The 17,128-nt window shown below is 41.4% G+C and overlaps 1 protein-coding gene across 5 annotated transcripts in view; it reads left to right on the top strand.

Moving 5' to 3' along the window:
* suco (SUN domain containing ossification factor) overlaps nt 1-16,540 on the top strand; it is a 112,404-nt gene extending 95,864 nt beyond the window's left edge. For 4 of the 5 annotated variants that reach the window (XM_070887381.1, XM_070887383.1, XM_070887382.1 and 1 more), the window contains 5 exons: nt 9,725-9,829; nt 10,223-10,377; nt 12,257-12,348; nt 14,602-14,660; nt 14,838-16,540. In XM_070887381.1, the coding sequence (XP_070743482.1) occupies nt 9,725-9,829; nt 10,223-10,377; nt 12,257-12,348; nt 14,602-14,660; nt 14,838-15,281 (855 nt within the window). In that variant the 3' untranslated portion in view covers nt 15,282-16,540. Of the gene's footprint in view, nt 1-9,724; nt 9,830-10,222; nt 10,378-12,256; nt 12,349-12,493; nt 12,747-14,601; nt 14,661-14,837 lie in introns of those variants that run through there. The other variant, XR_011594094.1, reaches the window with a different exon arrangement.
* Nucleotides 16,541-17,128: the final 588 nt, after the last annotated feature.

A 17,128-nucleotide genomic window follows, 5' to 3' on the forward strand; every position in this document is an offset into this window, starting at 1 on the left:
TTAATATACTGCATGGATATAACCCCAAAACAATATACAGTTTATTTTTACTAGAGAGCAATAGCTACATGTCAGTCTTGGCCAACAGTTGCAAAACATTATCTGCCAACCATTAGTAAAGGATTGCAGTAAACCATCCTGATTCTTTCAGCAAGCAGAGGTTTAATACTGACTTTCATTGCAGTCATACCCATGAGTTTTATTGCTTTCAATGGTAATTTATTGTAATTAGTTATTGATCAAATGTTACACAACCAGATAGGGGATGGGTGACCAACAGGAAGAGCAGTGGAAGGAAGGTAGTGCAAGGGTCCCCTGCGGTCATACCCCTGCAAAACAGTTACACCGCTTTGGGTACTGTTGAGGGGGATGACTCATCAGGGGAGGGCAGCAGCAGCCAAGTCCATGGCACCGTGGGTGGCTCTGCTGCACAGGAGGGCAGGAAAAAAAGTGGGAGAGCTATAGTGATAGGGGATTCTATTGTAAGGGGAATAGATAGACGTTTCTGCGGCCGCAACACAGACTCCAGGATGGTATGTTGCCTACCTGGTGCAAGGGTCAAGGATGTCTTGGAGCTGGTGCAGGACATTTTGAAGGGGGAGGGTAAACAGCCAGTTGTCGTGGTGCATATAGGTACCAACGATATAGGTAAAAAACAGGATGAGGTCCTACAAGATGAATTTAGGGAGCTAGGAGCTAAATTTAAAAAGTAGGACCTCAAAAGTAGTAATCTCAGGATTGCTACCAATGCCACGTGCGAGTCAGAGTAGGAATCGCAGGATAGCTCAGATGAATACGTGGCTTGAGAAGTGGTGTAGAAGGGAGGGATTCAAATTCCTGGGACATTGGAACCGGTTCTGGGGGAGGTGGGACCAGTACAAACCAGACGGTCTGCACCTGGGCAGGACCGGAACCAATGTCTTAGGGGGAGTGTTTGCTAGTGCTGTTGGGGAGGGGTTAAACTAATATGGCAGGGTGATGGGAAACTATGCAGGGAACAGGGAAGTAGAATGGGGGCAGAAGCAAAAGATAGAAAGAAGAAAAGGAAAAGTGGAGGGCAGAGAAACCCAAGGCAAAAGGGCCACATTACAGCAAAATCCTAAAGGAGCAAAGAGTGTTAAAAAGACAAGCCTGAAGGCTCTGTGCCTTAATGCGAGGAGTATTTGGAATAAGGTGGACGAATTAACTGCGCAGATAGCAGTTAATGGATATGGCTTCAGGGTGACGAAGGCTGGGTATTCAACATTTAGGAAGGAGAGGCAGAAAGGAAAAGGAGATGGGGTGGCGATGCTGGTTAAAGAGGAAATTAATGCAATAGTAAGGAAAGACATTTGCTTGGATGATGTGGAATCTGTAGAGGTGGAGCTACGGAATACCAAAGGGCAGAAAACGCTAGTGGGAGTTGGATACAGACCACCAAACAGTAGTAATGAGGATGGGGACAGCATCAAACAAGAAATTAGGGGTGCGTGCAATAAAAGTACAGCAGTTATCATGGGGGACTTTAATCTCCATATTGACTGGGCTAACCAAACTGGTAGCAATGCAGTGGAGGAGGATTTCTTGGAGTGTATTAGGGATGGTTTTCTAGACCAATATGTCGAGGAACCAACGAGAGGGCTGGCCATCCTAGACTGGGTGATGTGCAATGAGAAAGGACTAATTAACAATCTTGTTGTGCGAGGCCCCTTGGGGAAAAGTGACCATAATATGGTAGAATTCTTTATTAAGATGGAGAGTGACACAGTTGATTCAGAGACTGAGGTCCTGAACTTGGGGAAAGGTAACTTCGATGATATGAGACGTGACTTGACTAGAATAGACTGGCGAGTGATACTTAAAGGGTTGATGGTGGATAGGCAATGGCAAACATTTAAAGATCACATGGATGAACTTCAGACATTTAAAGATCACATGAATGATCACAGGGATGTATCGCCCTATCTGGAGTAAAAATAAAACGAGGAAGGTGGCTCAACCGTGATAGTGTTAAATCCAAGGAAGAGGCATATAAATTGGCCAGAAAAGGCAGCAAACCTGAGGACTGGGTGAATTTTGTAATACGGCAGAGGAGGACAAAGGGTTTAATTAGGAGGGGGAAAATAGAGTATGAGAGGAAGCTTGCTGGGAACATAAAAACTGACTGCAAAAGCTTCTATAGATATGTGAAGAGAAAAAGATTAGTGAAAACAAATGTCGGTCCCTTGCAGTCAGATTCAGGTGAATTTATAATGGGGAACAAAGAAATGGCGACCAGTACTTTGGTTCTGTTTTCACGAAGGAAGACACAAATAACCTTCCGGAAATACTAGGGGACCGAGCTATCTTAGATCTGGTCCTGTGTAATGAGACAGGAATAATAAACTATCTCCTAGTAAAAGATCCTCTAAGAATGAGTGATCACAGTATGGTTGAATTTGTAATACAGATTGAGGGTGTGTCAAACGAGCGTACTATGCTTAAACAAAGGGGACTACAGTGGGATGAGAACAGAGTTGGCTAAAGTAGACTGGAAACACAGACTAAATGGTGGCACAATTGAGGAACAGTGGAGGACTTTTAAGGAGCTCTTTCATAGTGCTCAACAAAAATATATTCCAGTGAAAAAGAAGGGCGGTAAGAGAAGGGATAACCAGCTGTGGATAACCAAGGAAATAAAGGAGAATATCAAATTAAAAACCAATGTGTATAAGGTGGCCAAGGTTAGTGGGAAACTAGAAGATTGGGAAAATTTTAAACGATTGCAAAGAATGACTAAGAAAGCAATAAAGAAAGGAAAGATAGATTACGAAAGTAAACTTGCACAAAACATAAAAACAGATAGTAAAAGCTTTTACTGATATATAAAACGGAAAAGTGACTAAAGTAAATGTTGGTCCCTTAGATGGTGAGAAGGGGGATTTAATAATGGGAAATGTGGAAATGGCTGAGACCTAAAACAATTATTTTGCTTCGGTCTTCACAGTGGAAGACACACAAACCATGCCAAAAATTGCTGGTCACGGGAATGTGGGAAGGGAGGACCTTGAGATAATCACTATCACGAAGGGGGTAGTTCTGGACAGGCTAATGGGACTCGAGGTCGACAAGTCCCCTGGTCCTGATGAAATGCATCCCAAGGTATTAAAAGAGATGGCGGAAGTTATAGCAGATGCATTTGTTATAATCTACCAAAATTCTCTGGACTCTGGGGAGATAGCAGCGGTTTGGAAAGCAGCTAATATAACGCATCTGTTCAAAAAAGGGGACAGACAAAAGGCAGGTAACTATAGGCCGGTTAGTTTAACATCTGTAGTGGGGAAAATGCTTGAAGCTATCATTAAGGAAGAAATAGCGGGACATCTAGATAGGAATAGTACAATCAAGCAGACGCAGCATGGATTCATGAAGGGGAAATCATGTTTAACTAATTTACTGGAATTCTTTGAGGATATAACGAGCATGGTGGATAGAGGTGTACCGATGGATGTGGTGTATTTAAATTTCCAAAAGGCATTCGATAAGGTGCCACACAAAAGGTTACTGCAGAAGATAAAGGTTCACCGGAGTCAGAGGAAATGTATTAGCATGGATCGAGAATTGGCTGGCTAACAGAAAGCAGAGAGTCAGGATAAATGGGTCCTTTTCGAGTTGGAAATCGGTGGTTAGTGGTGTGCCACAGGGATCGGTGCTAGGACCACAACTGTTTACAATATACATAGATGACCTGGAAGAGGGGACAGAGTGTAGTGTAACAAAATTTGCAGATGACACAAAGATTAGTGGGAAAGCGGGTTGTGTAGAGGACACAGAGGGGCTGTTAAGCGAATGGGCTAAAGTTTGGCAGATGGAATACAATGTTGGAAAATGTGAGGTCATCCTCCTTGAGGAAAAAAAGCAGTAAAAGGGAATATTATTTGAATGGGGAGAAATTATATCATGCTGTGGTGCAGAGGGACCTGGGGGTCCTTGTGCATGAATCCCAAAAAGTTAGTTTGCAGGTGCAGCAGGTAATCAGGAAGGCGAATGGAATGTTGGCCTTCATTGCGAGAGGGATGGAGTACAAAAGCAGGGAGGTCCTGCTGCAACTGTATAGGGTATTGGTGAGGCCGCACCTGGAGTACTGCGTGCAGTTTTGGTCACCTTACTTAAGGAAGGATATACTAGCTTTGGAGGGGGTACAGAGACGATTCACTAGGCTGATTCCGGAGATGAGGGGGTTACCTTATGATGATAGATTGAATAGACTGGGTCTTTACTCGTTGGAGTTCAGAAGGATGAGGGGTGATCTTATAGAAACATTTAAAATAATGAAAGGGATCGACAAGATAGAGGCAGAGAGGTTGTTTCCTCTGGTCCGGGAGACTAGAACTAGGGGGCACAGCCTCAAAATACGGGGGAGCCAATTTAAAACCGAGTTGAGAAGGAATTTGTTCTCCCAGAGGGTTGTGAATCTGTGGAATTCTTTGCAGGGAAGCAGTTGAGGCTAGCTCATTGAATGTATTCAAATCACAGATAGATTTTTAACCAATAAGGGAATTAAGGGTTATGGGGAGCTGGCGGGTAAGTGGAGCTGAGTCTCTGGCCAGATCAGCCATGATCTTGTTGAGTGGCGGAGCAGGCTCGAGGGGCTATATGGCCTACTCCTGTTCCTAATTCTTATTATGACCGAGTGTCTAATGAGGAGGAGGAGGAACTGAAGGATATTCTTATAAAGCGGGAAATTGTGTTAGGGAAATTGATGGGATTGAAGGCCGATAAATCCCCGGGGCCTGATAGTCTGCATCCCAGTGGCCATAGAAATAGTGGATGCATTGGTGATCATTTTCCAACAGTCTGTCAACTGTGGATCAGTTCCTATGGACTGGAGGGTAGCTAATGTAACACCACTGTTTTAAAAAAGGGAAGAGAGAAAATTAGTAATTATAGACCAGTTAGTCTGACGTCCGTAGTGGGGAAAATGTTGGAATCAATTATTAAAGATGAAATAGCAGCGCATTTGGAAAGCAGTGACAGGATCGGACCAAGTCGGCATGGATTTATGAAAGGCAAATCATTCTTGACAAATCTGGAATTTTTTGAGGATGTAACTAGTAGAGTGGACAAGGGAGAACCAGTGGATGTAGAAACATAGAAAATAGGTGCAGGAGTCGGCCATTCGGCCCTTCTAGCCTGCACTGCCAATCAATGAGTTCATGGCTGAACATGCAACTTGAGTACCCCATTCCTGCTTTCTCACCATACCCCTTGATCCCCTTAGTAGTAAGGACTACATCTAACTCTTTTTTGAATATATTTAGTGAATTGGCCTCAACAACTTTCTGTGGTAGAGAATTCCACAGGTTCACCACTCTCTGGGTGAAGAAATTCCTCCTCACCTCGGTCCTAAATGGCTTACCCCTTATCCTTAGACTGTGACCCCTGGTTCTGGACTTCCCCAACATTGGGAACATCCTTCCTGCATCTAACCTGTCTAAACCCATCAGAATTTTAAACGTTTCAATGAGGTCCCCTCTCATTCTTCTGAACTCCAGTGAATACAAGCCCAGTTGATCCAGTCTTTCTTGATAGGTCAGTCCCACCACCCTGGGAATCAGTCTGGTGAACCTTCGCTGCACTCCCTCAATAGCAAGAATGTCCTTCCTCAGGTTAGGAGACCAAAACTGTACACAATACTCCAGGTGTGGCCTCACCAATGCCCTGTACAACTGTAGCAACACCTCCCTGCTCCTGTACTCAAATCCCCTCGCTATGAAGGCCAACATGCCATTTGCTTTCTTAACCGCCTGCTGTACCTGCATGCCAACCTTCAATGACTGATGTACCATGACACCCAGGTCTCGTTGCACCTCCCCTTTTCCGAATCTGTCACCATTCAGATAATAGTCTGTTTTTACCACCAAAGTGGATAACCTCACATTTATCCACATTATACTTCATCTGCCATGCGTTTGCCCACTCACCTAACCTATCCAAGTTGCTCTGCAGCCTCATAGCATCCTCCTCGCAGCTCACACTGCCACCTAACTTAGTGTCATCCGCAAATTTGGAGATACTACATTTAATCCCCTCGTCTAAATCATTAATGTACTGTGTAAACAGCTGGGGCCCCAGCACAGAACCTTGCGGTACCCCACTAGTCACCACCTGCCATTCTGAAAAGTACCCATTTACTCCTACTCTTTGCTTCCTGTCTGACAACCAGTTCTCAATCCATGTCAGCACACTACCCCCAATCCCATGTGCTTTAACTTTGCACATTAATCTCATGTGTGGGACCTTGTCAAAAGCCTTCTGAAAGTCCAAATATACCACACCAACTGGTTCTCCCTTGTCCGCTCTACTGGAAACATCCTCAAAAAATTCCAGAAGATTTGTCAAGCATGATTTCCCTTTCACAAATCCATGCTGACTTGGACCCATCATGTCACCTCTTTCCAAGTGCGCTGCTATGGCATCCTTAATAATTGATTCCATCATCTTACCCACTACCGATGTCAGGCTTACCGGTCTATAAGTCCCTGTTTTCTCTCTCCCTCCTTTTTTTAAAAAGTGGGGTTACTTTGGCTACCCTCCACTCGATAGGAACTGATCCAGAGTCAATGGAATGTTGGAAAATGACTGTCAATGCATCCGCTATTTCCAAGGCCACCTCCTTAAGTACTCTGGGATGCAGTCCATCAGGCCCTGGGGATTTATCGGCCTTCAATCCCATTAATTTCCCCAACACAATTTCCCGACTAATAAGGATTTCCCTCAGTCCCCCCTCCTTACTAGACCCTCTGACCCCTCTTATATCCGGAAGGTTGTTAGTGTCCTCCTTAGTGAATACCGAACCAAAGTACTTGTTCAATTGGTCTGCCATTTCTTTGTGTCCCGTTATGACTTCTCCTGATTCTGACTGCAGGGGACCTACGTTTGTCTTTACTAACCTTTTTCTCTTTACATATCGATAGAAACTTTTGCAATCCGTCTTAATGTTCCCTGCAAGCTGCTTCTCGTACTCCATTTTCCCTGCCCTAATCAAACCCTTTGTCCTCCTCTGCTGAGTTCTAAATTTCTCCCAGTCCCCGGGTTCACTACTATTTCTGGCCAATTTGTATGCCACTTCCTTGGCTTTAATACTATCCCTGATTTCCCTTGATAGCCACAGTTGATCCACCTTCCCTTTTTTATTTTTACGACAGACAGGAATGTACAATTGTTGTAGTTCATCCATGCGGTCTCTAAATGTCTGCCATTGCCCATCCACAGTCAACCCCTTAAGTATCATTTGCCAATCAATCCTAGCTAATTCACGCCTCATACATTCAAAGTTACCCTTCTTTAAGTTCTGGACCATGGTCTCTGAATTAACTCTTTCATTCTCCATCCTAATGCAGAATTCCACCATATTATGGTCACTCTTCCCCAAGGGGCCTCGCATAACGGTATTGCTAATTAATCCTCTCTCATTACACAACACCCAGTCTAAGATGGCCTCCCCTCTAGTTGGTTCCTCGACATATTGGTCTAGAAAACCATCCCTTATGCACTCCAGGAAATCCTCCTCCACCGTATTGCTTCCAAATTTGGTTAGCCCAATCTATGTGCATATTAAAGTCACCCATTATAACTGCTGCGCCCTTATTGCATGTACCCCTAATTTCATGTTTGATGCCCTCCCCAACATTACCACTACTGTTTGGAGGTCTGTACACAACTCCCACTAACGTTTTTTGCCCTTTGGTGTTCTGCAGTTCTACCCATATAGATTCCACATCATCCAAGCTAATGTCCATTCTAACTATTGCATTAATCTCTTCTTTAACCAGCAATGCTACCCCAGCAATGTGGTGTATTTGGACTTTCAAAAGGCTTTTGACAAGGTCCTACACAAGAGATTGTTGTGCAAAATCAAAGCACATGGTATTAGGGGTAATGTACTGACGTGGATAGAGAACTGGTTGGCAGAGTGTCGGGATAAACGGGTCCTTTTCAGAATGGCAGGCAGTGACTAGTGGGGTACCGCAGGGCTCAGTGCTGGGACCCCAGCTCTTTACCATATGCATTAATGATTTAGATAAAGGAATTGAGTGTAATATCCAAGTTTGCAGATGACACTAAGCTGGGTGGCGGTGTGAGCTATGAGGAGGACGCTAAAAGGCTGCAGGGTGACTTGGACAGGTTAGGTGAGTGGGCAAATGCATGGCAGATGCAGTATAATGTGGATAAAATGTGAGGTTATCCACTTTGGGGGCAAAAACACAAAGGCAGAATGGTTGCAGATTCGGAAAGGGGGAGGTGCAACGAGATCTGGGTGTCATGGTTCTTCAATCATTGAAAGTTGGCATGCAGATACAGCAGACGGTGAAGGCGGCAAATGGTATGTTGGCCTTCATAGCTAGGAGATTTGAGTATGGGAGCAGGGAGGTCTTACTGCAGTTGTACAAGGCCTTGGTGAGGCCTCACCTGGAATATTGTGTTCAGTTTTGGTCTCCTAATCTGAGGAAGGATGTTCTTGCTATTGAGGGAGTGCAGCGAAGGTTCACCAGACTGATTCCCGGGATGGCAGGACTGACATATAAGGAGAGACTGGATTAACTGGGCCTTTATACACACGAGATGAGAGGGGACCTCATAGAAACTTACAAGATTCTGACGGGACTAGACAGGTTAGATTGGGGCAGAATGTTCCCGATGTTGGGGAAGTCCAGAACCAGGGGACACAGTCTCAGGATAAGCGGTAGGCCATTTAGGACTGAGATGAGGAGAAACTTCTTCACTGAGTTGTTAACCTGTGGAATTTCCTACTGAAGAGTGTTGATGCCAGTTCATTGGATATATTCAAGAAGGAGTTAGATATGGCCCTTGCGGCTAAATGGATCAAGGGGTATGGAGAGAAAGCTGGAAAGGGGTACTGATGGAATGATCAGTCGTGATCTTATTGAATGGTGGTGCAGGCTCAAAGGGCCGAATGGTCTACTCCTGCCCCTATTTTCTAATTTTTGGCCCCTCGAGCCTGCTCTGCCATTCACTGAGATCATGACTGATCTTCTACTTCAACTCCACTTGCCTGCACTATCCCCATATCCCTTGATTCCCTTAATATCCAAAAATCTATTGATCTCTGTCTTGAATATGCTCAACGACTGAACCTCCACAGCCCTCTAGGGCAGGGAATTCCAAAGATTCACCACCCTTTGAGTGAAGACATTTCTCCTCATCTCAGTCCTAAATGGCCTATCCCTTATTCTGAGACTGACCCCTGGTTCGACACTCCCCAGCCAGGAGAAACATCCTCCCTGCATCTACCCTGTTGAGCCCTGTAAGAATTTTCTTTTTTATTCTGTGACTGACTGTGACCCCAGAATTATTTCATCAGTTGCAGTATAAAAAAAGAAGTAATTGCCAGTGCCCAGGTGTCTTGTACCCAGAGCCATCAAATAACATTTCGCAAAGAAAGTTGTGTTTTTCATGAGAATAGTTTGCACATTTCAAGATGATATGGGTTGAAAGTGAGCAATATCCCATTTTCTTCTCCCTATTATCAGTTCAGAGCTACTAACCCAGAGTTTGAAGCATACAAATCTAAATTGTAGAGTTCTGCAGCTTTAAAATGAAGCAACTAAATTCAGCAAGGTTTGTTTTTCAAAAAGTTAGAGCTTGTGTATTATCTTGTATCAAGTTTATATAGACCTCTATTTCAGAAATGTTTTGGTGGGCAACGATTTGTTTGCTGATTGTTCAGATATTTTAAATGCAGGATCAGAGACAAACTGAAGCAATTGGTTTACTACAGGGACAGCTTGCAAACATGACCGAACTGGTGGGAAATCTATCCGAAACAGTGAAAAAGCTGCACCGTGAGGTGACTCATTTTAAACCCCTTCATAATTGCTGTTGTGAAATGATGCGAAAACTGTTGCGCCATTATTTAAATATGGCTGTTTTGGTTACATTGCATTACTAAATTGTAAACTAAGGGAGAAATCAAATTAAGTGGCGAGGACAGCATTTGTGTGTAAAGCCCCTCATTCCTTATACTAAGTTAAGCATGTGTTGTTGTCGAATAAGCTGCCCCTCGTACTCTCAACAGAGTGAAAATGTTTACTTAAGATGTAAAACGACCTTTTCTTGAATCATATGCTGTTAGCAATGGCATGTTTTGCAATTGAGCTAAATTTAAAAAGCATTAACTGCAGTGTGAATATTGATCTGATAGTAATTTAGGCTTTTAATATGTCAATGTATTTCCTCCTAGGTTTCTGATCGCCAGAGCTACCTTGTGGTTTCCTTAGCTCTTTGTATAATTCTGGCTGTACTGCTCTGTGTGCAGCGCTGCTGGAAAAACCCTTTGTCACGGGATGTTCACTCGCCTACAGTTCCTAAAAGCAATCACTATCCAAGCCCAAAAAGGTATCTGACGTTTTAATTTTTTGAATGTGTTTGTAGTTTGACACTCAAGTTACAAAAAAAAGTTTTAAATAGAAGTGCACAGCAGAAACTTTTAGCAGAAACCTACAGCAAACTCGATCTTGTATGAGATCTATAGCAAGCATGTATACTTGGGCAAATATACCACATTAATTTTAGGGTGCTGAACAAATGACTTTCAATCAGTGCTCAAATGCTGAATGTACATGTTGCATTCAGAAATTTAGCGTGTGAGAGGGCAGCAGAATGCATCTTGCCTGAACTCGGCTGAAGTTTGCATACACAACCAATTTCCCTTTACTTTCAGTTGGGGAAGGTACCTATGAGAACTGCTTCTGCAATCTTAAAAAATGTGTCTCTGATCCATATTTCAAAAAATCTGCCACATGCAAATTCTAGATTGCATACCTGTGCAGTCTATCAACAATAAATTGTTGTGCTGACATTACTGATCAAAATATATTCTAGTTATTTCAGCAGATTTTGGATTATCACCCAAGTCCTAAAGCTGCAACTTAAAAAAATAATGTTTTTTTTTTAAATCTGTTGGTGTGAAAAGTTTTGCACAAAAAATAATTAAGATTGACTATCCTTCAATTGTTTTATGGTGGTTTGCTTTAGTAAATATTCCAGTTTAGTGTTTCACATAAACAAGTACTAAGATAAAATGGCCGAGCTGTGATTGTTAAACTCCCTACCTAGCCCTTAGTCCTGAGCCACGTGCCAGTGTCGGCTGAATGGGTAATTAGCCTGTCCCCATGCCTCTGAAATGCTACTCTGAATCAGCCACTGGAGAATGACTTGATTACTTCTGATTTTCCTCCCCACTTCTGGGGAAGTGTCTGATCTCCACTCACCACATCTATAGCATGGTTTCAATCATGAATTCAGCAGCATGCAGGAAATGAGCCATTCTGATGTAGTGCATTAATACTTTACCCAATCATCAACTCCAGCTCTTTTGTTAGCCTCCATAGTTTGAGAACGGCTGCAGACTATCCTGTTTGGTAAGTTTTATGTTACGAGGATTGAGAGGTTTTAGGTTTGGATGGACTCGAGGGATATCGTGTTAACTCTTCCTGATCAAGGATGATCCATGCATTTTAATTGTATACAATATATTCTCAATAATCTGTACTAATTTTGAAATTAAATTTCAGTCTGTAGCTAGGCTTTTAATAATCTAATATGCTATTTAACGCCAAACAAACTGGTTAACAGGAGCCACAGATTCATTCTGTAAATATTTCTTGGAGAAAAGGGACAAGTGGGATGATATTGATGAAAATTCCGTCCTTGATTTTCTTGTATGACATTCAGTATGTGACAATGTTTCTGCTGCACTGCAGTTTCAGGGCAGCATTTCTCAACAAACGCTGAAAACTTGGTGTTGCAACACACCTTCATACAACACGACTCCCTATTTCATTTACTTATGGATTTATGCTGCAGATAATTACTAAGATACCATGGGTTGTTGGCTGCAGCACATCCATGATCTGAATTTGAAATAATTCCATTTGATTTTTAATTCTTGAATTTCAGAATATAATTATTATTGAAGTTTCTAATGTATTGCTGAGGAAAAATTGATTCTTCTTTTAATTAGTTACCTAGTGTACTTATCTTCAATTTTATCTTAAACACACCGCTCAAATTACATATGAAAAGTTAATCTGCTAATTCATCTCTATTGTAGCAGGCATGTGGTGACTGATCCTTGCAAATAGAATATCTAAAATTGAAACCTCAATTTTAACTTTGATGTTTTTACAGTCAAAAGCTGAAAGTTAATGTTTGTAAGTTTAATGAAAGTATGAGATGGAATCTTAATTTAGCAGCTCCTTTTTATATTGTGTAGGTGTTTTTCTTCCTATGATAACATGAATCTTCGTAGACGAACGTCGTTCCCCCTCATTCGTTCAAAGTCTTTACAGTTGCCTACAACAGAAGGTAGGTATCTAACCAGCTACCATTTTTTTAAGATCAATTCTAAATTGCTTATGAAAGCCTACATTGAACTTAAAAACCTGAGCAGTACCTATAATTAAATCTTCTGTTAATCTTTAAACATTTTTCTTCCCTCGTTATTTGTTAGCACATGATAATCAACGAGAGAAGAGTGTATCACCACCAGAGGAAAGGTTCAGGGGCCAGAGCAATAAATCAGTCAGTGGAGCTATACCAGCGGAAGGCAGTACAGTTCAAGGCAACTCAGTGCGAGCAGAACTTTTTCTTTAATTATGTACTATTGAATAAAAGTTCTTCAGAGATTTGACACCAGAAATGTGAAAGGATTTTAGTTCTAAGAACCATCATAACCATATCTGAGCTGAGCTTTCCTGTTACAGGTTTGAAGGCAATTTTTTAATATCTTGCTTATGGTTGCACCTAACTGAATTACCAAAATAATTTTGAATTAAGCTCCCATTTTGGAGTCTGTGATTATAAGAGAGGTTTCTCTGAATTGGAAACAAGCCAGTGTCTCAGGGTAGTGTGGTGGTTATGTTACTGGACTAGAAACCCAGAGGCCTGGACTAACTATCCAGAAAACGTGCATTCAAATCCCATGATGGCAGTTTGAGAATTTGAAAGCTGGTATCGTAAAAACACAACTGCATCACTAAATTCCCTTTCGGGAAGGAAACTTGTCATTACCCGATCTGGCCGATTTAATGTGACTCCAATGTGGTTGACTCTTAACTGCCTGCTAAAGTGGCCTAGGAAGCCACTCTGTTATCAAACTGTGATGAAGAATATGGCCTGTAGCAGTTCAAGAAGGTCCACCACCACCTCTAGGCAATGCCAGCCTTGCTTGTGACGACCACATCGTTGATTACAAAGAATACATTTTTGAAAAATGTATTGAGTTAATTTTATCTAACTCAAATAGACTAAATAGATTCCAAATCCCAAGTGTTCCTGTGGTGATGAGTATGCCTTCTTCCTGCTTAGCAATTTTAACTTCTGCTATCTTAAATTTGTCTTGTGTTCTGACCACTTGGTTGCATGCATTGGAACATTATTGCTTCTTTAACACATCTCCCCTTTTTCCTCCCAAGCGAGGAGCTACGCACAAACGGGAAAAAAACGGACAGATAAAGACCATCTAGTCCATCAAGCCTGACCCACACAATTGTGATACCTATCAAAACATATACACTCCTCCCCACCTGAAACCATGTGATCTCCTGGGAGATGCAAAAAAAAACAATTTGTGGGGGAAAAAATCTGGGAAATTCCTCTCCGATCCGTCTCGGCGATCGAATCTAGTCCAGGAGATCACTCTGGCCATTAAATTCCTTGCAGTACCTACCTTCTATAAGAGGTGATCTCTGCCACAGCCAGAAACAAATCCAGCTTTTGCTTGAAGGAATTCAGTGAATCTGCATCCACCACATGAAACGGCAGCTTGTTAGAGGTCTACTATTCTGTGAAAAGAACCATCTCTGGACATCTAACCTCGATCTCGCCCTATACAACTTAAATTTGTGCCCCCTGATCCTGCTTAATCTATTTAATTGAAATAAACTGTCAGCTGGAACACTGCCTCTACCCTTCATTATCTTAGCTCAATTTAAAGTCAGTGGTTAAAACAACAAGGTAGGAGACAAGTGTAGGTGGCCCTGTTTGTTTTTTTATCCAGCATTCTTTCCACCCCCACCCCTGCGTTAAAAATTTTGAAATAAGAAAAAACACTATTTCAACAGGCTTATTTTAATGTACCAGAACTTGTATAAGGCAAAAATATTGCACTTTGTTGGACAGGATCAGATCAGCTTTGTTGAGAAACAGGATGGAGGGTCATTTAAAGCTATATTTCTCCCCAGAAAAGTAGAGGAAGAAAATTGTATTCTCTAAAGTAGGGATGAGCAGATGGCTGTCTATGCTAGAACCACTGTACATGAACTCTAAACAGCTGAATGCTGTTTTCTCACTGGATTCTCAAGTTGTTTGGACTTTTGAGTGTTTGTTTATTTTCTAGAAGGCATTTAATTGGTTGCATTATGTTCTCTTCAGGCAAGAAAAATACATTAACTTTCTGTCTTCTAATTATGCAGAATGTAAACTTACATAAATGTGCTATTACTACTTACTCCCAAGTTTCCCTACCTAATTTATAAGAGTTAGAAAATGTGAATCCTTGCTTTACCCACTCCACTGATTGTTAATATCTGTACTTTCTTCCCTCTTTTTTTTTTTTAGTGGGTCCAGGTGAATTATACATTGTAGAACCACTAAAGTTTTTACAGGACAATAAAAAGGTACCATGTCATTTACCTTTGAATGTTTTGCTGGTTCAAATTTTAACTGTAGCTTAATACTAGCTAACCAGCGGTTGAGCCTGACTAGCAGCTGATGAGATATGTACCAAGATGCTTTTATTTCTCTTTGTAAGTGTGCAACTCTTGCAAGTTTTTATTGTATTTTTCTTTTGATAGAAAAAACGCTGCAGAACAAAAATTGAGAAGGTCGACACCATAAAACCTACAGAGTCTGTAATCCCAATGGTTAATGGAGGAATAAAATCTTGCAAACCTCATTCAAATCCAAGTGACTTTTCTAGCACGGGTGTTGTCTACAGTTCTTCACATAAAGGTCCCCCATCTGAAGGGGGTTCAGAGACCTCATCGCAATCAGAGGAGTCCTATTTTTGTGGCATTTCAGCATGCACAAGCCTCTGCAATGGGCAACCGCAAAAGACTAAAACTGAAAAGCGAGCTTTGAAAAGGAAGAAGTCAAAGGTCACTGATCAAGGGAAGTTCATTAGTAATTTGATACAGACTAAATCGGGATCAATGCCAAGTTTGCATGACATAATAAAAGGAAACAAGGATATTACTGTGGGCGCATTTGGTGTCACAGCGGTTTCAGGCCACGCGTGATTGTGATTTATCGACTTTGGATTGGAGCTGCCTCTTACTACTCTGTCTTTATGGTTTACAAGGTGCTTTCAGCCTTGCAATGCCTGAACTTCAAATTAATAATCCGCTGATGCGAGAGTCTGTCTTCAGGGTCTGCTTAAAAATAAAAGCAGGCGAGGGTTGCACTTTTAGCTGTGTCCCGTGAAAGCAGCATTCTACAAGTCAACTCTGAATTTTGAAAAAGGGGACATGAAATGGGGAAAGAAGAATCTTCTCGATCTTTCGCAAGAATATGCAGTGCAATTAATTGGATTAAGAATCAGCATAATTAACTGGGTACAGGTGGAGCAGGGATTAATGCATAATTTCTGCATTGAGCTGTATTCCTATTCCTTGCACCTTTCCATATTTGTGCCTTTGTATATTTATAACGTAGCTGAAAGATGGAAAAGTTCAATCTCCGATTTATCTTGCGTTCAGCTTTTCCTTTTAATTATACGGGGTTTGCGACAGTGTAACACTACAGTGCTGTAGAGATGGTTTGTGCACAGTCAGATGGACTCAAACTCCAAAAAATCAAAAGGTTATGGGAGAGAAGGGGAAAGGGTTCCCATCAAAAACATTTTTTTTTGACAAATCAACTTTAAATGCAGTCCATTGTATGTGAGCCGACTATTTCTAAATTGGCTGAGTGCAGATTTGTATGCTTTTCACCTGGTACTTTCACATCCCAGTACAGTGTTTTTATTTTGAGGCATGTGTATTAGAAAGGTAATGTGTGGAAGTGTTTTTTTTTGAATGTATATATTTGAGAGCGAATGAGTGTTCGAGGAGAGCATTCTTTAATGGTGAAACATACATGATGTCAAATCGTTAACTTATAGTTCTATGTGCACTTTCACTTTTTTATTCCAATGCCTTTTGCTGAATTGAAGTTTGTCATAGTTTGTGCTGTAACTAATTTAATGCTGGATTTCAAGCGTTTCTCTTTTCTTTCTCTCTTTTTACCCCCCCCCCCCCCCCCCCCATTGAGTTTGACTCTGGTGGTGGTAATCTTACCCAGCTGATCTGCACATTAGCCAGTCACAGCACTTGAGGACGGTTCGTTGTGGGCCTTTGCGAAAGGGTCCAAATTTAAGTAACTTGTTATTTATATGTTTTTAAACTTGTCTTTTGAGTGCTATGCACAACACTGTGGAACACAAGCATAATGTGACTGCAGAGCTGTAGTGCCATTAGAAAACTGTGAATTTCTAAATAAATATGAACACTTTACTGTCTTTGCTCAGTTTAAAATGATGAGTTCAATTCCTTTATGCCCCTCCCTCCTTTTTTTATTAGATCCAGAAACTAATAAAGAATTAAACTGAAATGTGTATGCATTTTGTTTACTTATGCAATCAAACTAAAGAGTGTACCATGTTTCATGGATGATAATACTTTGTCATTACCTGTACTAATGTTGCATCTGCAATCTCTTGCCCTTTTGCCTAAGTGGTTGATTAAATTTGTTTCAATATACTAGTAATATCCCACAGCGTTACTTGCAGATTTGACTGATACACACATGTTTCGTATTCTGGATTGAAAGACCATCCCCCTATGCTTGCCTTGCATTGGGTGCCAATTGAATCTGTTTGATTTGGACCCCCACACTTAATTCCAGTCCTGTAAATAATTACACATTGTGGCCCAATCATTCTCTCGTTGACTGACATGGCAGTTGTGGAATGATGACCTTTTTTAAAAAAATATATATATAAATACACTCTTTTTCCTTTTTTGCCTCCTATCCCTGAAAATAATTCCATTTGTTCTTGCTCCCTGTTCAACATGTCACTCTTCATTGTCTTTCCTTTCTCCTTTCA

Source organism: Pristiophorus japonicus, chromosome 8 (genome assembly GCF_044704955.1).
Source record: "Pristiophorus japonicus isolate sPriJap1 chromosome 8, sPriJap1.hap1, whole genome shotgun sequence".
Classification (NCBI taxonomy): domain Eukaryota; kingdom Metazoa; phylum Chordata; class Chondrichthyes; family Pristiophoridae; genus Pristiophorus; species Pristiophorus japonicus.